Raw genomic sequence first — 25,594 nt, 5'->3', positions numbered from 1 at the left:
GGCATCGATGGCCAGAAAGATAGAGGGGATTTTTTGAGACTGAGAGTATTCGATTAGATTTAGAATTTTGATGGTGTTGTCTCGCGCCTCTCTACTAGGGACAAAACCTACTTGATTTGTGTGGATCAGTTGAGGAAGGAATTTGTTAAGCCTAGAGGATATGAGTTTAGCATAAAGCTTAACGTCTACATTTAATAGCGAGATAGGTCGAAAATTAGAGGGGCTGTCTGCAGGCTTTCCAGGCTTAGGGATCACCGAAATATGTGCTTCCAGCATGGGGGGGGAGAAAAGGGTGTTCCCGGTCAACTAAGTTAAATAAAGAGCATAACTGTGGAAGCAGGCTGGGGGCGAATTTTTTGTAGTAAGCGACCGAGAATCCATCAGGGCCAGGGCTTTTGCCCGAGGGTAGATTTTTAAGGGTGGTTGCGAGTTCAGTCATTGAGAAGGGTTCGTCCAGTTCTGTCGCTTGTGCATCGGAGAGTTGTGGTAAAGAGGTGTTTAGGAGATAATTGTTTATAACATTGCTAGGGTCAGAGGGGCGGTCAGGGTTAGTGAGGTTATAGAGATTGGTATAATACAACTCAAATTGGGAAAGGATTTCAGGTGTGGTATTAACTGTTTGATTCGTTGGAGATTTTATTTCGTGAATGAAAGTTTTAAGTTTTTTAAGCTTTAAGGAACGAGCTAGGAGACTTCCTGCCCTGTTACTTTCAAAATAAAAATTTTGCTTGGTCAATAAAGCCAATGCATTGGCCTCACTAAGTTGTAAGTCATGGACTGTTTTCCTGGCATTCATTAAGTCTGCTAATAGCTGGGGGGAGGAAGGGTTTCGTTTATGGTCGTATTCGAGTTTGGCTAATAGGTCAGTGGAAGTTTTATATACCTGTCGTGCTTTCTTTCGAACTTGTGCTTGTTGTTTTATAAGTTCCCCCCTAATGAAGCATTTGTGAGCCTCCCAAACAACAAAAGGGTCTGTTTCCGGCAGGGAATTAAATCTAAAATACTCTTGTAAGAGCTTTTCTAAATTGGACACCAGGGTTGGGGAATCTAATAGTTTCTCATCCAGCTTCCACTGATAGTTGCCGCTAGGTGCCGATGGCCAATTAAGTGTTGTTAGTACCGCTGAGTGGTCTGACCATACTGTATGTGAGAGACGGGAAGATGCTACATTGGAAAGGCCTCTTTGGTTAGTGAAAAGGTAATCGATTCTGCTATATGATCTATGAGGGGCTGAAAAGAAGGTGTAATCCCTCTTCTCTGGGTGGATAAATCTCCAGGTGTCAAACAGTGTTTGGTCTAGCATAAGTTTCCACAGTTGTTTAGTCGTGTGCTTAGGTGTTGTGGGTCTTGGGTTTGATGAATCCAAATGCGGTTGAATGGGGAGATTAAAATCACCCCCAAGGTATAGTGCTCCTATTGTGTGATCTAAAATCTGTGCAAAACTTCTCTTAAAGAAAGGGAGTTGTTTGGTGTTAGGAGCGTACAGATTGACTAGTGTCACAGGGGAGCCAAACAAAATGCCTGTTACACATAGGAACCTACCCTCAGCGTCGGTAAAAGTGTGAATGTGTGTAAAGGGAATCTGTCTGCTAATGAGGATGCTTACACCGTGTCTTTTGTGGTCAAAAGAGCTATGAAAACTCTGTGTGTAGAAACCCCCAAAATAAGTAGGCTCCTTGTGTTTTAAAAAGTGTGTCTCCTGAAGGAAGAGAATATCGCCCCCTTTCCTATGTAGGTCTCTAATGGCTAATGAACGTTTTTGTGCAGAATTCAATCCCTTAGTATTCTGGCTTATTAAGGTGAGAGTTTTAGTGGGGGCTTCCATGAGGTTGATGTGTCTGGTGTCTGTGGATTGAAGGCAGCAAGAGGTGATAGGCATGCAAATGTGGGAGTAGGATGAAACAAATAGACTGTGTTAGGTAGGCCTTATAGCCTGCATCTGTCACATGGCAAAAAAAAACATAAGCAAAAACATAAAATAGAACATGCATTTTCTCATAGAAATTCTAGATACTAACGAAGACATGAAACGTTTGGTGGTAAAATAGGCCCGGGGACCCATACCTCTGTCACATAGCAAAAAAAACATGAACAAAAACATAAAATAGAACATACATTTTCTCATAGAAATTCTAGATACTAAAGAAAACATTTAACTGTTGGTGTTAAAGAGGAGGGATTATAATCCATTCCATAGTAAGTGGTTTAAGCATTTAAGACTAACTAAAACTCAATTACATAAATACAATAATTCCTAAATTCCTAAATTTCTACATATCTAAGTTTCTAATTTTCTAAATTTCTAAATTTCTAGACCAGGAGTCGTCTGACAGGTAAAGCATAATGACCAATAAGGCTATACATTACCCAACGACAAAAGTGGAGCATCGGGTAAAGCCCCTGATGGATTGTTCAGTTCGTGGGGGTAGCCCGGCTAAGAAATACCAGCTAAGTTGTAGCTCTAGGGAGCGGGTTTGGAGGCTTGGCCAATGGTTTAAACTGAGATCTGGGTGGAATACGTTGCCATTCTTTCTGGGCAGATCCTGTAGATTTCTTTCTAGGAGGCTTGTGGGAATTCTCAGGGGAAAGATCCTCCGGCGGGTCCAGTTCTAGTGCGTGGCAGAAGGTGTTGACATCTTCCAAGGTTCTGCAGATTAGTTTTCTATTTCCATGAAGCACATATAAATGAAAGGGGAATCCCCACCTGTAGAGAATTTTCTTCTGTCTAAGCAGAGACGTTACAGGGGCAAGGTCTCTCCTCCTTTGCAGTGTATGTTGAGAGAGATCCTGAAAAAAATGAAGAACAACCCCCCTGAATTTCACAGGCTGGTGCCTTTGGGAGAGGTTTAGAAGCTCTTCCTTTTCATTGAACTCTCTGAACTTCATGATGATGTCCCTGGGGGGAGTGGTGTCCGGTGGCTTCGGTCTGAGGGCTCTATGGGCCCGAACACAGGGAATATCGGTAGTTGGGGTGGTTTTTCTGAGGTGTGCGAATAGAGCCGGGAGATAAATTGGGAAGTCTTTGGGTAATACCGATTCAGGTACACCTCTAATTCTGAGTTTTTTTCTGCGACTCCTATTCTCCAGATCTTCGATTTTGTCGAAAAGATCTGCAATAAGGGCTGTGTGATGGGTTGTTGAATCATGAGTCGAGTTGATCTCTACTTGAAGGTGGTCTGTGAACTCTTCTAAGGCCTCCACCCTGTTGCCTACAGAATGGAGGTCCTGTTTTATTTCTGCTATCTCCTCACGGATACAAGAGCGGATTATGTCGGCTATATCCTGCTTGGAAGCCAAAGTGGAGAGGATAGTGTTAGGGATAGGTGTGCTCTCTTCGGTGTCTTCTTCTTGCACTAGGGAGGTCTGTACCCTCTTTTTGGGCGACTTGTTAGATTCAATACCTTCACTAACTTTTGTAGCAGGGGGTGAGAAAAACTGAGCGACCATACTGTCTCTGTGGCTGTGCATCTTAGGGGGTTTATTCAATTTCGTGGAGCGTTTTGTGTTCATTGTACTTGCACAGTGAGCTGATGTTAAAATATACCGTAGGTCACTTCTCTGGACAAATTTGGCTATAAGAGCAGAGTAAAAACAATAACCGGGAGAGCTGAATTGCGGCGTAGATTCTTATAAAATGAAGGCAAGAAGCAGGTAACTCTGCTGCAAAAAAGGGACTCTGTGATCTCAAGTGTCAGCGTAGAGTCATCAGACACCCCGCCACGTGGTTACCAGTAACGTTTTTTATATTGCTTATTAACTTGCTTTAAAGTGTTTTCCAAGCTTGCTAGTCTCATTGCTAGTCTGTGCAAACATGTCTGAAACAGAGGATACTTGTTCATTATGTTTAAAAGCCATGGTGGAGCCCCATAGGAGAATGTGTACTAAATGTATTGATTTCACCTTAAACAGTAAAGATCAGTCTTTATCTATAGAAGAATTGTCACCAGAGGGGTCTGTCGAGGGGGAAGTTATGCCGACTAACTCTCCCCACGTGTCGGACCCTTTGCCTCCCGCTCAAGGGACGCACGCTAATATGGCGCCAAGTACATCAGGGACGCCCATAGCGATTACTTTGCAGGACATGGCTGCAATCACGAATAATACCCTGTCAGAGGTATTATCCAGATTGCCTGAATTGAGAGGCAAGCGCGATAGCTCTGGGGTTAGACGAGATACAGAGCGCGTAGATGCTCTAAGAGCCATGTCTGATACTGCGTCACAATATGCAGAACCTGAGGACGGAGAGCTTCAGTCTGTGGGTGACGTCTCTGAATCGGGGAGACCTGATTCAGAGATTTCTAATTTTAAATTTAAGCTTGAGAACCTCCGTGTATTGCTTGGGGAGGTATTAGCTGCTCTGAATGACTGTGACACAATTGCAGTGCCAGAGAAATTGTGTAGGCTGGATAAATACTATGCAGTACCGGTGAGTACTGATGTTTTTCCAATACCTAAAAGGCTTACAGAAATTATTAGTAAGGAGTGGTATAGGCCTGGTGTGCCCTTTTCCCCACCTCCTATATTTAGAAAAATGTTTCCAATAGATGCCACTACACAGGACTTATGGCAGACTGTCCCTAAGGTGGAGGGAGCAGTTTCTATTTTAGCAAAGCGTACCACTATCCCGGTTGAGGACAGTTGTGCTTTTTCAGATCCAATGGATAAAAAAATTAGAGGGTTACCTTAAGAAAATGTTTATTCAACAAGGTTTTATTTTACAGCCCCTTGCATGCATTGCGCCTGTCGCTGCTGCGGCGGCATTCTGGTTTGAGGCCCTGGAAGAGGCCATCCATACAGCTCCATTGACTGAAATTGTTGACAAGCTTAGAACTCTTAAGCTAGCTAACTCATTTGTTTCTGATGCCATTGTTCATTTGACTAAACTAACGGCTAAGAATTCCGGATTCGCCATCCAAGAGCGTAGGGCGCTATGGCTCAAATCCTGGTCAGCTGATGTGACTTCAAAGTCTAAATTACTCAACATTCCTTTCAAGGGGCAGACCTTATTCGGGTCTGGTTTGAAAGAAATTATTGCTGACATTACTGGAGGTAAGGGTCATACCCTTCCTCAGGACAGGGCCAAATCAAAGGCCAAACAGTCTAATTTTCGTGCCTTTCGAAATTTCAAGGCAGGTGCAGCATCAACTTCCTCTGCTTCAAAACAAGAGGGAACTTTTGCTCAATCCAAGCAGGCCTGGAAACCTAACCAGTCTTGGAACAAGGGCAAGCAGGCCAGAAAGCCTGCTGCTGCCTCTAAGACAGCATGAAGGAGCGGCCCCCTATCCGACAACGGATCTAGTAGGGGGCAGACTCTCTCTCTTCGCCCAGGCGTGGGCAAGAGATGTTCAGGATCCCTGGGCGTTGGAGATCATATCTCAGGGATATCTTCTGGACTTCAAAGCTTCTCCTCCACAAGGGAGATTTCACCTTTCAAGATTATCTGCAAACCAGATAAAGAAAGAGGCATTCCTAAGCTGCGTACAAGATCTCCTTGTAATGGGAGTGATCCATCCAGTTCCGCGGACGGAACAAGGACAGGGGTTTTATTCAAATCTGTTTGTGGTTCCCAAAAAAGAGGGAACCTTCAGACCAATTTTGGATTTAAAGATCCTAAACAAATTCCTCAGAGTTCCGTCATTCAAGATGGAAACTATTCGAACCATTTTACCCATGATCCAAGAGGGTCAGTACATGACCACAGTGGACTTAAAGGATGCCTACCTTCACATTCCGATTCACAAGAATCATCATCAGTTCCTGAGGTTTGCCTTTCTAGACAGGCATTACCAATTTGTAGCTCTTCCATTCGGGTTGGCTACAGCCCCAAGAATTTTTACAAAGGTTCTGGGCTCACTTCTGGCTGTGCTAAGACCGCGAGGCATAGCGGTGGCTCCTTACCTGGACGATATCCTGATGCAGGCGTCAAGCTTTCAAATTGCCAAATCTCATACAGAGATAGTTCTGGCATTCCTGAGGTCGCATGGGTGGAAAGTAACCGAAGAAAAGAGTTCTCTATCTCCTCTCACGATGGTTTCCTTCCTAGGGACTCTAATAGATTCTGTAGAAATGAAAATTTACCTGACGGAGTCCAGGTTATCAAAACTTCTAAATGCTTGCCGTGTTCTTCACTCCATTCCGCGCCCAACGGTGGCTCAGTGCATGGAAGTAATCGGCTTAATGGTAGCGGCGATGGACATAGTGCCATTCGCGCGCCTGCATCTCAGACCGCTGCAATTATGCATGCTCAGTCAGTGGAATGGGGATTACACAGATTTGTCCCCTCTACTAAATCTGGATCAGGAAACCAGAGATTCTCTTCTCTGGTGGTTATCTCGGGCCCATCTGTCCAAGGGTATGACCTTTCGCAGACCAGATTGGACAATTGTAACAACAGATGCCAGCCTTCTAGGTTGGGGTGCAGTTTGGAACTCCCTGAAGGCTCAGGGTTCATGGACTCAGGAGGAGAAACTCCTCCCAATAAATATTCTGGAGTTAAGAGCAATATTCAATGCTCTTCTGGCTTGGCCTCAGCTAGCAACACTGAGGTTCATCAGATTTCAGTCGGACAACATCACGACTGTGGCTTACATCAACCATCAAGGGGGAACCAGGAGTTCCCTAGCAATGTCAGAAGTCTCCAAGATAATTCGCTGGGCAGAGACTCACTCTTGCCACCTGTCAGCTATCCATATCCCAGGTGTAGAGAACTGGGAGGCGGATTTTCTAAGTCGTCAGACTTTTCATCCGGGGGAATGGGAACTCCATCCGGAGGTGTTTGCTCAATTGGTTCTCCGTTGGGGCAAACCAGAATTGGATCTCATGGCGTCTCGCCAGAACGCAAAGCTTCCTTGTTACGGATCCAGGTCCAGGGACCCAGAAGCGGCACTGATAGATGCTCTAGCAGCACCTTGGTTCTTCAACCTGGCTTATGTGTTTCCCCCATTTCCTCTGCTCCCTCGTATGATTGCCAAAATCAAACAGGAAAGAGCATCGGTGATATTGATAGCGCCTGCGTGGCCACGCAGGACCTGGTATGCAGACCTAGTGGACATGTCATCCTTTCCACCATGGACTCTGCCTCTGAGACAAGACCTTCTAATACAAGGTCCTTTCAATCATCCGAATCTACTTTCTCTGAGACTGACTGCATGGAGATTGAACGCTTGATCCTATCAAAGCGTGGCTTCTCCGAGTCGGTAATTGATACCTTAATACAGGCACGAAAGCCTGTCACCAGGAAAATTTACCACAAGATATGGCGTAAATATCTTCATTGGTGTGAATCCAAGAATTACTCATGGAGTAGGGTTAGGATTCATAGGATATTGTTCTTCCTCCAAGAGGGTTTGGACAAAGGATTATCAGCTAGTTCTTTAAAGGGACAGATTTCTGCTCTGTCTATTCTTTTACACAAGCGTCTGGCAGAAGTTCCAGATGTTCAGGCATTTTGTCAGGCTTTAGTTAGAATTAAGCCTGTGTTTAAATCTGTTGCTCCTCCATGGAGCTTAAACTTGGTTCTTAAAGTTCTTCAAGGGGTTCCGTTTGAACCCCTTCATTCTATTGATATCAAACTTCTTTCATGGAAAGTTCTTTTTCTGATGGCTATTTCCTCGGCTCGAAGAGTCTCAGAGTTATCTGCCTTACATTGTGATTCTCCTTATCTGATCTTTCATTCAGATAAAGTTGTTCTGCGTACAAAACCTGGGTTTTTACCTAAGGTGGTTTCTAACAAGAGTATCAATCAAGAGATTGTTGTTCCATCATTATGTCCTAATCCTTCTTCAAAGAAGGAACGTGTTTTGCATAATCTAGACGTAGTCCGTGCCTTGAAGTTTTACTTAAAGGCTACTAAAGATTTTCGCCAAACATCTAACCTGTTTGTTGTTTACTCTGGACAGAGGAGAGGTCAGAAGGCCTCGGCAACCTCTCTTTTTTTTTGGCTTCGGAGTATAATCCGTTTAGCCTATGAGACTGCTGGACAGCAGCCTCCTGAAAGGATTACAGCTCATTCTACCAGAGCTGTGGCTTCCACCTGGGCCTTTAAAAATGAGGCCTCTGTTGAACAGATTTGCAAGGCTGCAACTTGGTCTTCCCTTCATACTTTTTCCAAATTTTACAAATTTGATACTTTTGCTTCTTCGGAGGCTGTTTTTGGGAGAAAGGTTCTACAGGCAGTGGTTCCTTCCGTTTAAGTTCCTGCCTTGTCCCTCCCATCATCCGTGTACTTTAGCTTTGGTATTGATATCCCACGAGTAATGGATGATCCCTGGACTGGATACACTTAACAAGAGAAAACATAATTTATGCTTACCTGATAAATTTATTTCTCTTGTAGTGTATCCAGTCCACGGCTCGCCCTGTCCTTTTCAGGCAGGTCTAAATTTTAATTAAACTACAGTCACCACTGCACCCTATGGTTTCTCCTTTCTCGGCTTGTTTCGGTCGAATGACTGGATATGGCAGTGAGGGGAGGAGCTATGTAGCAGATCTGCTGTGGGTGATCCTCTTGCAACTTCCTGTTGGGAAGGAGAATATCCCACAAGTAATGGATGATCCGTGGACTGGATACACTACAAGAGAAATAAATTTATCAGGTAAGCATAAATTATGTTTTTACTAGCATAAATTTATCACAGTCATGTAATCCCCTTACCTGGTATAAATGTATTACAGTCATGTAATCTCCTTACCTGGTATAAATTTATCACAGTCATGTAATTCCCTTACCTGGTATAAATTTATCACAGTCATGTAATTCCCTTACCTGGTATAAATTTATCACAGTCATGTAAACCCCTTACCTGGTATAAATTTATCACAGTCATGTAATTCCCTTACCTGGTATAAATTTATCACAGTCATGTAAACCCCTTACCTGGTATAAATTTATCACAGTCATGTAATGCCCTTACCTGGAATAAATTTATCACAGTCATGTAATTCCCTTACCTGGTATAAATTTATCACAGTCATATAATTCCCTTACCTGGTATAAATTTATCACAGTCATGTAATTCCCTTACCTGGTATAAATTTATCACAGTCATGTAATCCCCTTACCTGGAATAAATTTATAACAGTCATGTAATCCACTTACCTGGTATAAATTTATCACAGTCATGTAATTCCTATACCTGGTATAAATTTATCACAGTCATGTAATCCCCTTACCTGGTATAAATGTATCACAGTCATGTAATCCACTTACCTGGTATAAATGTATCACAGTCATGTAATCTCCTTACCTGGTATAAATTTATTAGAGGCATGTAATCCCCTTACCTGGTATAAATTTATCATAGGCATGTAATCTCCTTACCTGGTATAAATGTATCACAGTGATGTAATCCCCTTACCTGGTATAAATGTTTCACAGTCATGTAATCCCCTTACCTGGTATAAATTTATCACAGTCATGTAAACCCCTTACCTGGTATAAATTTATCACAGTCATGTAATTCTCTTTATCTGGTATAAATTTATCACAGTCATGTAATCCCCTTACCTGGTATAAATGTATTACAGTCATGTAATCCCCTTACCTGGTATAAATTTATCACAGTCATGTAATCCCCTTACCTGGTATAAATTTATCACAGTCATGTAATCTCCTTACCTGGTATAAATTTAGCACAGTCATGTAAACCCCTTACCTGGTATAAATGTATCACAGTCATGTAATCCCCTTACCTGGTATAAATGTATCACAGTCATGTAAACCCCTTACCTGGTATAAATTTATCACAGGCATGTAATCCCCTTACCTGGTATAAATGTATCACAGTCATGTAATCCACTTACCTGGTATAAATTTATCACAGTCATGTAATCCCCTTACCTGGTATAAATTTATCACAGTCATGTAATCTCCTTACCTGGTATAAATTTAGCACAGTCATGTAAACCCCTTACCTGGTATAAATGTATCACAGTCATGTAATCCCCTTACCTGGTATAAATGTATCACAGTCATGTAAACCCCTTACCTGGTATAAATTTATCACAGGCATGTAATCCCCTTACCTGGTATAAATGTATCACAGTCATGTAATCCACTTACCTGGTATAAATTTATCACAGTCATGTAATCCCCTTACCTGGTATAAATGTATCACAGTCATGTAATCCCCTTACCTGGTATAAATTTATCACAGTCATGTAAACCCCTTACCTGGTATAAATTTATCACAGTCATGTAATCTCCTTACCTGGTATAAATCTATCACAGTCATGTAATCCCCTTACCTGGTATAAATGTATCACAGTCATGTAATCCCCTTACCTGGTATAAATTTATCACAGCCATGTAATTCCATTTATCTGGTATAAATTTATCACAGTCATGTAATCCCCTTACCTGGTATAAATTTATCACAGGCATGTAATCCCCTTACCTGGTATAAATGTATCACAGTCATGTAATCCCCTTACCTGGTATAAATTTATCACAGGCATGTAATCCCCTTACCTGGTATAAATGTATCACAGCCATGTAATTCCATTTATCTGGTATAAATTTATCACAGTCATGTAATCCCCTTACCTGGTATAAATCTATCACTGTCATGTAATTCCCATACCTGGTATAAATCTATCACAGTCATGTAATCCCCTTACCTGATATAAATTTATCACAGTCATGTAATCCCCTTACCTGGTATAAATCTATCACTGTCATGTAATCCCCTTACCTGGTATAAATTTATCACAGTCATGTAATTCCCTTACCTGGTATAAATTTATCACAGTCATGTAGTCCCCTTACCTGGTATAAATTTATCACAGTCATGTAATCTAGAAATGTGCGATTCATTTCGGATCGATTCGGAAATTCGGCCAAATTCGGTAAATTCGGAGATTCGGATCGATTCGAATTTCCGAATTAAAATAGTGCCGAATCTTCGAATAAATCCGAATTAGTTCAGATTTTTTCGGTAGATTCGGATGGCAATGGATTACACTCTGCTATGGGTTACACCTAATATACAGTACATAATACTAGTCTAATACACAGCATATCCCACCTAACACATACCAAAATTCTGAATTTCCGAACCGAATCGAACCGAATCCAGCCGAATTTATTCGAATCCAAATGAATCCGAAACAAATCTGAAGCAAATTCATTCGAATTTTTCCGAATTTGAATTGATCCGAACTGAACCCACAAGTCTAATGTAATCCCCTTACCCTGTATAAATGTATCACATTAATGTAATCCCCTTACCTAGAATAAATTTATTACAGTCATGTAATTCCCTTAACGTTATATATTTATCACAGTCATGTAATCCCCTTACCTGGTATAAATGTATCACAGTCATGTAAACCCCTTACCTGGTATAAATGTATCACTGTCATGTAATTCCCTTACCTGGTATAAATGTATCACAGTCATGTAAACCCCTTACCTGGTATAAATCTATCACTGTCATGTAAACCCCTTACCTGGTATAAATGTGTAACAGTCATGTAATCCCCTTACCTGGTATAAATTTATCACAGTCATGTAATCCCCTTACCTGGTATAAATTTATCACAGTCATGTAATCCCCTTACCTGGTATATATTTATCACCGTCATGTAATTCCCTTACCTGGTATAAATTTATCACAGTCATGTAATCCCCTTACCTGGTATAAATGTATCACTGTCATGTAATTCCCTTATTTGGTATAAATCTATCACTGTCAAGTAATCCTTTTACGTGGTATGTTTATCCCAGTCATGCAATTCCCATACCTGGTATAAATTTATCACAGTCATGTAATCCCCTAACTTGGTATTAATTTATCACAGGAATTTAATCCCCTCACCTGGTATAAATTTATCACAGTCATGTAATCCCCTAACCTGGTATAAATTTATCACAGTCATGTAATCCCCTCACCTGGTATAAATTTATCACAGTCATGTAATCCCCTAACCTGGTATAAATTTATCACAGTCATGTAATCCCCTTACCTGGTATAAATTTATCACAGTCATGTAATCCCCTTACCTGGTATAAATTTATCACAGTCATGTAATCCCCTTACCTGGTATAAATTTATCACAGTCATGTAATCCCCTTACCTGGTATAAATTTATCACAGTCATGTAATCCCCTTACCTGGTATAAATTTATCACAGTCATGTAATCCACTTACCTGGTATAAATGTATCACAGTCATGTAATCCCCTAACCTGGTATAAATCTATTACAGTCATGTAATCCCCTTACCTGGTATAAATCTATTACAGTCATGTAATCCACTTACCTGGTATAAATGTATCACAGTCATGTAATCCCTTTACCTGATATAAATTTATCACAGTCATGTAATTCCATTTATCTGGTATAAATTTATCACAGTCATGTAATTCCATTTATCTGGTATAAATTTATCACAGTCATGTAATCCCCTAACTTGGTATTAATTTATCACAGGAATTTAATCCCCTCACCTGGTATAAATTTATCACAGTCATGTAATCCCCTAACCTGGTATAAATTTATCACAGTCATGTAATCCCCTTACCTGGTATAAATTTATCACAGTCATGTAATCCCCTTACCTGGTATAAATTTATCACAGTCATGTAATCCCCTTACCTGGTATAAATTTATCACAGTCATGTAATCCCCTTACCTGGTATAAATTTATCACAGTCATGTAATTCCCTTACCTGGTATAAATCTATCACTGTCATGTAATCCCCTTACCTGGTATAAATTTATCACAGTCATGTAATCCACTTACCTGGTATAAATGTATCACAGTCATGTAATCCCCTAACCTGGTATAAATCTATTACAGTCATGTAATCCCCTTACCTGGTATATATTTATCACAGTCATGTAATCCACTTACCTGGTATAAATGTATCACAGTCATGTAATCCCCTTACCTGATATAAATTTATCACAGTCATGTAATTCCATTTATCTGGTATAAATTTATCACAGTCATGTAATCCCCTTACCTGGTATAAATTTATCACAGTCATGTAATCCACTTACCTGGTATAAATTTATCACAGTCATGTAATCCCCTAACCTGGTATAAATCTATCACTGTCATGTAATCCCCTTACCTGGTATAAATCTATCACTGTCATGTAATCCCCTTACCTGGTATATATTTATCACAGTCATGTAATCCCCTTACCTGGTATAAATGTATCACTGTCATGTAATCCCCTTACCTGGTATAAATTTATCACAGTCATGTAATCCCCTTACCTGGTATAAATTTATCACAGTCATGTAATTCCCTTACCTGGTATAAATTTATCACAGTCATGTAATCTAGAAATGTGCGATTCATTTCGGATCGATTCAGAAATTCGGCCGAATTCGGTAAATTCGGAGATTCAGATCGATTCGAATTTCCGAATTAAAATAGTGCCGAATCTTCGAATAAATCCGAATTAGTTCAGATTTTTTCGGTAGATTCGGATGGCAATGGATTACACTCTGCTATGGGTTACACCTAATATACAGTACATAATACTAGTCTAATACACAGCATATCCCACCTAACACATACCAAAATTCTGAATTTCCGAACCGAATCGAACCGAATCCAGCCGAATTTATTCGAATCCAAATGAATCCGAAACAAATCTGAAACAAATTCATTCGAATTTTTCCGAATTTGAATCGATCCGAACTGAACCCACAAGTCTAATGTAATCCCCTTACCCTGTATAAATGTATCACATTAATGTAATCCCCTTACCTAGAATAAATTTATTACAGTCATGTAATTCCCTTAACGTTATATATTTATCACAGTCATGTAATCCCCTTACCTGGTATAAATGTATCACAGTCATGTAAACCCCTTACCTAGTATAAATTTATCACAGTCATGTAATCCCCTTATCTCGTATAAATGTATCACTGTCATGTAATTCCCTTACCTGGTATAAATGTATCACTGTCATGTAAACCCTTATTTGGTATAAATGTATCACAGTCATGTAATTCCCTTACCTGGTATAAATGTATCACAGTCATGTAATTCCCTTACCTGGTATAAATGTATCACTGTCATGTAATTCCCTTACCTGGTATAAATCTATCACTGTCAAGTAATCCTTTTACGTGGTATGTTTATCACAGTTATGCAATTCCCATACCTGGTATAAATTTATCACAGTCATGTAATCCCCTAACTTGGTATTAATTTATCACAGGAATTTAATCCCCTCACCTGGTATGAATTTATCACAGTCATGTAATCCCCTAACCTGGTATAAATTTATCACAGTCATGTAATCCCCTTACCTGGTATAAATTTATCACAGTCATGTAATCCCCTTACCTGGTATAAATTTATCACAGTCATGTAATCCCCTTACCTGGTATAAATTTATCACAGTCATATAAAACCCTTACCTGGTATAAATCTATCACTGTCATGTAATCCCCTTATCTGGTATAAATCTATCACTGTCATGTAATCCCCTTACCTGGTATAAATCTATCACAGTCATGTATTCCCCTTACCTGGTATAAATCTATCACTGTCATATAATCCAGTTACCTGGTATAAATCTATCACTGTCATGTAATCCCCTTACCTGGTATAAATCTATCACTGTCATGTAATCCCCTTACCTGGTATAAATCTATCACAGTCATGTATTCCCCTTACCTGGTATAAATCTATCACTGTCATATAATCCAGTTACCTGGTATAAATTTATCACAGTCATGTAATCCCCTTACCTGGTATATATTTATCACAGTCATATAAAACCCTTACCTGGTATAAATCTATCACAGTCATGTAATTCCCATTCCTGGTATAAATTTATCACAGTCATGTAATCCCCTTACCTGGTATAAATTTATCAGTCATGTAATCCCCTTACCTGGTATAAATTTATCACAGTCATGTAATCCCCTTACCTGGTATAAATTTATCAGTCATGTAATCCCCTTACCTGGTATAAATTTATCACAGTCATGTAATCCCCTTACCTGGTATAAATTTATCACAGTCATGTAATCCCCTTACCTGGTATAAATTTATCACAGTCATGTAATCCCCTTACCTGGTATAAATCTATCACAGTCATGTAATCCCCTTACCTGGTATAAATTTATCACAGTCATGTAATCCCCTTACCTGGTATAAATCTATCACTGTCATGTAATCCCCTTACCTGGTATAAATTAATCACAGTCATGTAATTCCCTTACCTATTATAAGTTTATCACAGTCATGTAATTCACTTACCTATTATAAGTTTATCACTAGTGATGTCGCGAATAGTTCGCTGGTGAATAGTTCCCGGCGAACATAGCATGTTCGCGTTCGCCGCGGACGGCGAATATATGCGATGTTCGATCCGCCCCCTATTCGTCATCATTGAGTAAACTTTGACCCTGTACCTCACAGCCAGAATACACATTACAGCCAATCAGCAGCAGACCCTCCCTCCCAGACCCTCCCACCTCCTGGACAGCATCCATTTTAGATTCATTCGGAGCCTGCATTCTTAGTGAGAGGAGGGACAGTGTAGCTGCTGCTGATTTAATAGGGAAATCGATAGCTAGGCTAGTGTATTCAGTGTCCACTACAGTCCTGAAGGACTCATCTGATCTCTGCTGTAAGGACAGCACCCCAAAAAGCCCTTTTTAGGGCTAGAACATCAGTCTGCTTTTTTTTTTTTTCCCCTGTGTAATCTAATTGCAGTTGCCTGCCTGCCAGTGTGTGTGTCAGACTCACAGCATATACTTTGCCCACTTGCCCAGTGCCACCACTCATATCTGGTGTAACAGTAGTGTACATTTAAAAAAAACAACACTTTTTTGACTGTGAAATAATAGCAGACAGATGCCAGTACCCAAGATGGCTGCCAATAAGGCAGATGGGGAGGGTTAGAGAGCTGTTTTTTTTTTTTTGGGGGGGGGGGGGGATCAGGGAGGTTGGGGGCTAAGGGGGGATGCTACACCACATCATATGTAAATATGCTAAAAAAAAATTAAAAAAAATGTAAGAACCTTTTATTTTAGTACTGGCAGACTTTCTGCCAGTACTTAAGATGGCGGGGACAATTGTGGGGTGGGGGAGGGAAGGGAGCTGTTTGGGAGGGATCAGGGGGTCTGATGTGTCAGGTGGGAGGCTGATCTCTACACTAAAGCTAAAATTAACCCTGCAAGCTCCCTACAAACTACCTAATTAACCCCTTCACTGCTAGCCATAATACACGTGTGATGCGCAGCAGCATTTAGCGGCCTTCTATTACCAGAAAGCAACGCCAAAGTCATATATGTCTGCTATTTCTGAACAAAGGGGATCCCAGAGAAGCATTTACAACCATTTGCGCCATAATTGCACAAGCTGTTTGTAAATAATTTCAGTGAGAAACCTAAAATTGCGAACAAATTTAAGTTTTTTTTAAATTTGATCGCATTTGGCGGTGAAATGGTGGCATGAAATATACCAAAATGGGCCTAGATCAATACTTGGGGTTGTCTACTACACTACACTTAAGCTAAAATTAACTCTACAAGCTCCCTACATGCTCCCTAATTAACCCCTTCACTGCTGGGCATAAAACACGTGTGGTGCGCAGTGGCATTTAGCAGCCTTCTAATTACCAAAAAGCAACACCAAAGCCATATAAGTCTGCTATTTCTGAACAAAGGGGATCCAAGAGAAGCATTTACAACCATGTATGCCATAATTGCATAAGTTGTTTGTAAATAATTTCTGTGAGAAACCTAAAGTTTGTGAAAAAGTGAACAATTTTTTTTTATTTGATCGCATTTGGCGGTGATATGGTGGCATGAAATATACCAAAATGGGCCTAGATCAATACTTTGGGTTGTCTACTACACAACACTTAAGCTAAAATTAACTCTACAAGCTCCCTACATGCTCCCTAATTAACCCCTTCACTGCTGGGCATAAAACACGTGTGGTGCGCAGTGGCATTTAGCAGCCTTCTAATTACCAAAAACCAACGCCAAAGCCATATAAGTCTGCTATAATGGCATGTCTGGCACACAGTGTTAGGGCAAGGGTCCATCTGACCACTGATACCTGGTCTGCAAAGCATGGTCAGGGCAGGTATATCACCTACACTGCGCACTGTGAAGCGGGCGTAACCCTTACACTACCTGATCGATACAACATCATACCTGATGTTTTAAAGCACGTTATTCCAAACAATTTAGGAATGTTAGGTGATTTATGCCCTTTATGGATTAAAACCAGACTCTTCATCAACTATGTAATTTTCCATGGGAGTTTTGCCATGGATCCCCCTCCGGCATGCCACAGTCCAGGTGTTAGTCCCCTTGAAACAACTTTTCCATCACTATTGTGGCCAGAAAGAGTCCTTGTGGGTTTTAAAATTCGCCTGCCTATTGAAGTCTATGGCGGTTCGCCCGGTTCGCCTGTTCGCGAACTTTTGTGGAAGTTCAATTTTTAGGTTCGCGACATCACTATTTATCACAGACATGTAATTCCCTTACCTGGTATAAATTTATCACAGTCATGTAATTCCCTTATCTGGTATAAAATGTATCACAGTCATGTAATCCCCACCTGGTATAAATTATCACAGTCATGTAATCCCCACCTGGTATAAATTATCACAGTCATGTAATTCCCTTACCTGATATTAAATTATCACAGTCATGTAATTCCCTTACCTGATATTAAATTATCACAGTCATGTAATTCCCTTACCTGATATTAAATTATCACAGTCACGTAATCTCTTTACCTGAAATAAGTTTTTCATCCCGACAGTCATAGAGCATACCAAGGGAAAAGGGACGTCCTAACGCAGGCATCTCTATGGTCATCACATCGCCTGATGGATTCATTTTATTTACAATTGCTGTTTATCTGAAATGAATCAGAAAATGATTTAGATACATTTCTTAACAATAAAACAAATTACACTACTCAGTTATACAGACAGCTCTTGGTTTGATATTATATGTTCAGTGAGATTCACAAAGTATGGCAATTCAAAGCATTCTGGGATCCAGCAGAGAGAGAGATTAATCCATATGGTCATTTAAGTTAACTCAATCAATTTATCGCCCAGATTACAAGTTTTGAGCGATATAGGGAAAGTAACATCTGTAGCTGTTTTCAGCGGTATGGCACTCCCTATAGCGCTGGTATTACAGGTTTTAAAAAACCCGGCGTTTGGGGGGGGGGGGGTATGGCAGCGTAGAGCTCCATAACGCATGCAAATACCAGCGCTGCTTTGAGCTGCTGTTACATGCTCGTGCATGATTTCCCATATACTTCAATGGGGAGAGCCAGCTAAAAAAAGCCTAACACCTGCAAAAACGGAGTGTAAAGCTCCGTAACGCAGCCCCATTAAAGTCTATGGGGATTTTTTTTTGTTTATGTTTAAACCTAACACCCAAACATAAACCCTGTGTCTAAACACCCCTAATCTGCTGCCTCTAACATCGCCGCCACCTACCTACACTTATTAACCCCTAATCTGCCGCCCCCAACATCGTCGCCACCTACCTACACTTATTAACCCCTAATCTGCTGCCACTAACATCGCAGACACCTACATTACAGTTATTAACCACTAATCTGATGCCACCAACATCGTCACCACCTTACTACATTTATTAACCCCCTAATCTGCTGCCCCCAATGTCGCTGCCACTATTCTAAAGTTATTAACCCCTAAACCTAACCCTAAGTCTAACCCTAACCCTAACGTAACCCTAACACCCACTAATTTAACACTAATTAAAATAATTACAAATAAAACTTACAATTAATACCTAAATTATTCCTAATTAAAACTAAATACTTACCTGTAAAATAAAACATAAGCTAGCTACAATATAACTAATCTTTATATTGTACCTAACTTATGTTTTATTTTTATTTCACAGGTAAGTTTGTATTTATTTTAACTAGGTAGATTAGTTATTAAATAGTTATTCACTATTTACCAACTACCTAGTTAAAATAAATACAAAGTTACCTGTAAAATAAAACCCTAACCTGTCTTACAGTTAAACCTAACATTACAATACAATTAAATACATTACATTAATTAAATAGAATTGTCTAAATTACAAAAAACAAAAAAACGCAAAATAACACAAAATAAAAAAGAAATTATCAAATATTTAAACTAATTACACCTAATCTAATAGCCCTATCAAAATAAAAAAGCCCCCCAAAATAATAAAACCTCTAGCCTAAACTAAACTGCCAATAGCCCTTAAAAGGGCCTTTTGCGGGGCATTGCCCCAAAGATATCAGTGTTTTTTACCTGGCAAATAAAATTACAAACAACCCTCCCAACAGTAAAACCCATAACCCACACAACCAACCCCCCCCCCCCCAAACAAAAACCTATCTTAAAAAATTAAGCTACCTATTGCCCTGAAAAGGGCATTTGGATGGGCATTGCCATTAAAAGGGAATTTAGCTCTTTTCCATGCCCAAACCCTAAGCTATCCATTACAGTTTTTGAAGACCGGACATCCATCCTTATAGAATGAAGTTTCCCTTTAAGGTATGTCATTCAAGATTGCATCCCTTACATTCTGATTGGCTGATAGAATTCTATCAGCCAATCAGAATTAAAGTCAGAAAAATCCTATTGGCTGATGCAATCAGCCAATAGGATTGAGCTTCAATCCTATTGGCTGACCCTATCAGCCAATGAGATGGAGCTCGCATTCTATTGGCTGATTGGAACAGCCAATAGAATGCAAGCTCAATCCCATTGGCTGATAGGGTCAGCCAATAGGATTGAAGCTCAATCCTATTGGCTGATTGCATCAGCCAAGAGGATTTTTTTGCCTTTAATTCCGATTGGCTGATAGAATTCTATCAGCCAATTGGAATGTAAGGGACGCAATCTTAGATGACGTACCTTAAAGGGAAACTTCATTTTATGGTTACCATCGGAAGAAGAGGATGATCCACGCCGGATGTCTTGAAGATGGACCCGCTCCGCGCCAGATGGAAGAAGATAGAAGATGACGTCTGGATGAAGACTTCTGCTGGCTTCGAGGAGGACTTCGGCCCGCTTGGCTGAAGACTTCGCCGGCTGGATGAGGATGGATGTCCGATCTTCGAAAACTCTATGTGGATCTTTGGGGGTTAGTGTTAGGTTTTATTAAGGGTTTATTGGGTGGGTTTTATTTTTAGCTTAGGGTTTGGGCATGGAAAAGAGCTAAATGCCCTTTTAAGGGCAATGCCCATCAAAATGCCCTTTTCAGGGCAATTGGTAGCTTAGGTTTTTTAGGTAGGTTTTTATTTGGGGGGGTTGGTTGTGTGGGTGGTGGGTTTTACTGTTGGGGGGGTTGTTTGTAATTTTATTTGCCAGGTAAAAGAGCTGTTATCTTTGGGGCAATGCCCCGCAAAAGGTCCTTTTAAGGGCTATTGGCAGTTTAGTTTAGGCTAGGGGTTTTATTATTTTAGGGGGGCTTTTTATTTTTTTAGGGCTATTAGATTAGGTGTAATTAGTTTAAATATTTGATAATGTCTTTTTAATTTTGTGTAATTTAGTGTTTTTTTGTTTTTTGTCATTTAGATAATTCTATTTAATTTATTTAATTTATTTAATTGTATTGTAATGTTAGGTTTAACTGTAAGACTGGTTAGGGTTTTATTTCACAGGTAACTTTGTATTTATTTTAACTAGGTAGTTAGTAAATAGTGAATAACTATTTAATAACTAATTTACCTAGTTAAAATAAATACAAACTTACCTGTGAAATAAAAATAAACCCTAAGCTAGATACAATGTAATTATTAGTTATATTGTAGCTAGCTTAGGGGTTATTTTACAGGTAAGTTTTTAGTTTTAATTAGGAATAATTTAGGTATTAATTGTAAGTTTTATTTGTAATTATTTTAATTAGTGTTAAGTTAGTGGGTGTTAGGGTTAGACTTAGGGTTAGGTTTAGGGGTTAATAACTTTAGTATAGTGGCAACGACATTGGGGGCAGCAGATTAGGGGTTAATAATATTTAACTAGTGTTTGCGATGCGGGAGTGCGGTGGTTTAGGGGATAATATATTTATAATAGTGGCGGCGATGTCCAGAGCGGCAGATTAGGGGTTAATAATTTTATTATAGTGATTGTGGTGCGGGAGGGCCTCAGTTTAGGGGTTAATAGGTAGTTTATGGGTGTTAGTGTACTCTGTAACACTTTAGTTCTGAGTTTTATGGTACAGCTTTGTAACGTAAAACCCATAACTACTGACTTTCAGGTGCCGTACAGATCTTGTAGTTATAGCCTGTACTGCTCACTTTTTGGCTGGACAGGCAAACTCGTAATACCGGCGCTGTGGAAGTCCCATAGGAAAAGGACTTTTTAAAAGCTGCGGTAGTTATGTTGCGCTACAGCCAAAAAGGTGTGTGGTACAGCTATAACTACAGGACTCGTAATACCGGCGGTAGTAAAAAAGCAGCGTTATGAGCCATAACGATGCTTTTTTACTCAAAACGCACAACTCGTAATCTAGGTGATTGTCTTTAATTTATAAAATGTAGTTTCCAACATGTGGATGATAATAATCTGTCCTGTATATGTAATGTCAGTTGGGCCTACAAACAAACATAATCAGGCATACATGCATCATGTGCACAAGCAAGCACCAAATTGCACGCTCTCAGCAATCTATTTCATGACGTATGTGTCCACTATAACTTACTACCAGGAACTGCTCAGGAGGATACATTTAATAAGGTAAGAATACATATGAAATAGATAAATGTGACTATTACTATAATTCTTGATAGTCACTAAGAGGAATGTTTGAATTTTGTATTTTGTGGAGTAAACTGCTAAATAGTTAAATATCACCGAGATTACGCTACACCCGGTGCGTAAATAAAGCTAAAAATTTAGTGTATCGCACTCTCTATAGTGCTGCCATTATAAGTTACATGAAAACCTTCTTTTGTTGTGTGCTATGGTGCGATAAGCCAAGGCTAAAATAAACCTAATAACCCATAAACCACTGGCCCCCAACATTGCAACAACTATAATATACCTATTAACCCCTAAACCACCGGCCCCTCACATCACTAATACTAAACTAAAACTATTAACCCCTAAACCTAACATTTCCTAACTTTAAATTAAACTTACAAAATATAACTACCTTCAAATAAAAAAAAACTTACCTGTGAAATTAAAAAACCTAAGCTTAAACTATAGAAAAACCTAACATTACTATTTTAAAAACTAAAATAAGCGACAAATAAAAAAATCTAAGTTACAAAATTATAAAATCTAAACACTATAAAAAAAAATACTAAAACAAACACTAAAATTACAAAAAATAAAAACTAACATTACCAAAATTTTTTTTTTTTAAATTAAGAAAAATAAACACGTACGCCTAGATTTAGAGTTCTGCGGCCAAAGGGGTGCGTTAGCTACGCGTGCTTTTTTTCTCCCGCACCTTTTAAATACCGCTGGTATTTAGAGTTCACAGAATGGCTGGGTTTTCAGTGCGTTAGGCTCCAAAAAGGGAGCGTAGAGCATAATTTAACGCCACTGCAACTCTAGATACCAGCGATGCTTACGGACGCGGCCAGCTTCAAAAACGTGCTCGTGCACGATTCCCCCATAGGAAACAATGGGGCTGTTTGAGCTGAAAAAAAACCTAACACCTGAAAAAAAGCCGCGTTCAGCTCCTAACGCAGCCCCATTGTTTTCTATGGGGAAACACTTCCTAAGTCTGCACCTAACACTCTAACATGTACCCCGAGTCTAAACACCCCAAACCTTACACTTATTAACCCCTAATCTGCCGACCCCGCTATCGCTGACCCCTGCATATTATTATTAACCCCTAATCTGCCGCTCCGTACACCACCGCCACCTACATTATAGCTATGTACCCCTAATCTGCTGCCCCTAACACCGCCGACCCCTATATTATATTTATTAACCCCTAATCTGCCCCCCTCAACGTCGCCTCCACCTGCCTACACTTATTAACCCCTAATCTGCCGAGCGGACCGCACCGCTACTATAATAAAGTTATTAACCCCTAATCCGCCTCACTCCCGCCTCAATAACCCTATAATAAATAGTATTAACCCCTAATCTGCCCTCCCTAACATCGCCGACACCTAACTTCAATTATTAACCCCTAATCTGCCGACCGAATCTCGCCGCTACTGTAATAAATGGATTAACCCCTAAAGCTAAGTCTAACCCTAACACTAACACCCCCCTAAGTTAAATATAATTTAAATCTAACGAAATAAATTAAGTCTTATTAAATAAATTATTCCTATTTAAAGCTAAATACTTACCTGTAAAATAAACCCTAATATAGCTACAATATAAATTATAATTATATTATAGCTATTTTAGGATTTATATTTATTTTACAGGTAACTTTGTATTTATTTTAACCAGGTACAATAGCTATTAAATAGTTAAGAACTATTTAATAGCTAAAATAGTTAAAATAATTACAAAATTACCTGTAAAATAAATCCTAACCTAAGTTACAATTAAACCTAACACTACACTATCAATAAATTAATTAAATAAAATACCTACAATTACCTACAATTAAACCTAACACTACACTATCAATAAATTAATTAAATACAATTCCTACAAATAAATACAATGAAATAAACTAACTAAAGTACAAAAAATAAAAAAGAACTAAGTTACAAAAAATAAAAAAATATTTACAAACATCAGAAAAATATTACAACAATTTTAAACTAATTACACCTACTCTAAGCCCCCTAATAAAATAACAAAGCCCCCCAAAATAAAAAAAATGCCCTACCCTATTCTAAATTTAAAAAGTTCAAAGCTCTTTTACCTTACCAGCCCTGAACAGGGCCCTTTGCGGGGCATGCCCCAAAGAATTCAGCTCTTTTGCCTGTAAAAAAAACACATACAATACCCCCCCCAACATTACAACCCACCACCCACATACCCCTAATCTAACCCAAACCCCCCTTAAATAAACCTAACACTAAGCCCCTGAAGATCTTCCTACCTTATCTTCACCATACCAGGTTCACCGATCCGTCCTCGGAAGTCTTGATCCAAGCCTCAGAAGTGTTGATCCAAGCCCAAGCGGGGGGCTGAAGAGTGACGTCCATCCTCGGGCTGAAGTCTGGATCCAAGCGGCGACTGAAGAAATCCATCATCGGGCTGAAGTCGGAAGGCCATCATCGGGATGAAGTCTTCTATCAAGCAGCATCTTCAATCTTCTTTCTTCCGGAGCGGAGCGGAGCCATCTCGTTCCCAGCCGACGCGGATCCATCCTCTTCTAACGACGCCTACTAGCCGAATGACGGTTCCTTTAAATGACGTCATCCAAGATGGCGTCCGTCGAATTCCGATTGGCTGATAGGATTCTATCAGCCAATCGGAATTAAGGTAGGAAAATTCTGATTGGCTGATGGAATCAGCGAATCAGATTCAAGTTCAATCCGATTGGCTGATCCAATCAGCCAATCAGATTGAGCTCGCATTCTATTGGCTGTTCCGATCAGCCAATAGAATGCGAGCTCAATCTGATTGGCTGATTGGCTGAGTCATTTAAAGGAACCGTCATTCGGCTAGTAGGCGTCGTTAGAAGAGGATGGATCCGCGTTGGCTGGGAACAAGATGGCTCCGCTCCGCTCCCGAAGAAAGAAGATTGAAGATGCTGCTTGATAGAAGACTTCATCCAGATGATGGACTTCCGACTTCAGCCCGATGATGAATTTCTTCAGTCGCCGCTTGGATCCAGACTTCAGCCCGAGGATGGACGTCACTCTTCAGCCCCCCGCTTGGGCTTGGATCAACACTTCCGAGGCTTGGATCAAGACTTCCGAGGACGGATCGGTGAACCTGGTATGGTGAACATAAGGTAGGAAGATCTTCAGGGGCATAGTGTTAGGTTTATTTAAGGGGGTTTGGGTTAGATTAGGGGTATGTGGGTGGTGGGTTGTAATGTTGGGGGGGGGTATTGTATGTGTTTTTTTTACAGGCAAAAGAGCTGAATTCTTTGGGGCATGCCCCGCAAAGGGCCCTGTTCAGGGCTGGTAAGGTAAAAGAGCTTTGAACTTTTTAATTTAGAATAGGGTAGGGCATTTTTTTTATTTTGGGGGGCTTTGTTATTTTATTAGGGGGCTTAGAGTAGGTGTAATTAGTTTAAAATTGTTGTAATATTTTTCTGATGTTTGTAAATATTTTTTTATTTTTTGTAACTTAGTTCTTTTTTATTTTTTGTACTTTAGTTAGTTTATTTCATTGTATTTATTTGTAGGAATTGTATTTAATTAATTTATTGATAGTGTAGTGTTAGGTTTAATTGTAGGTAATTGTAGGTATTTTATTTAATTAATTTATTGATAGTGTAGTGTTAGGTTTAATTGTAACTTAGGTTAGGATTTATTTTACAGGTAATTTTGTAATTATTTTAACTATTTTAGCTATTAAATAGTTCGTAACTATTTAATAGCTATTGTACCTGGTTAAAATAAATACAAAGTTACCTGTAAAATAAATATAAATCCTAAAATAGCTATAATATAATTATAATTTATATTGTAGCTATATTAGGGTTAATTTTACAGGTAAGTATTTAGCTTTAAATAGGAAT

General features: G+C 39.6%; 1 protein-coding gene across 1 annotated transcript in view; it reads right to left on the bottom strand.

Annotated features, from left to right (window-relative positions):
* Positions 1-17,852, bottom strand: part of LOC128661244 (uncharacterized) — an 84,587-nt gene extending 66,735 nt beyond the window's left edge. The window contains exon 1 of the mRNA XM_053715523.1: positions 17,734-17,852. Coding sequence (XP_053571498.1) covers positions 17,734-17,836 — 103 coding nt within the window. The 5' untranslated portion in view covers positions 17,837-17,852. The remainder of the gene's footprint in view (positions 1-17,733) is intronic.
* Positions 17,853-25,594: the final 7,742 nt, after the last annotated feature.

The sequence above is a fragment of the Bombina bombina genome, chromosome 5 (genome assembly GCF_027579735.1).
Source record: "Bombina bombina isolate aBomBom1 chromosome 5, aBomBom1.pri, whole genome shotgun sequence".
NCBI classification, from domain to species: Eukaryota; Metazoa; Chordata; class Amphibia; order Anura; family Bombinatoridae; genus Bombina; species Bombina bombina.
This window is presented reverse-complemented; position numbering and strand designations above follow the sequence as displayed.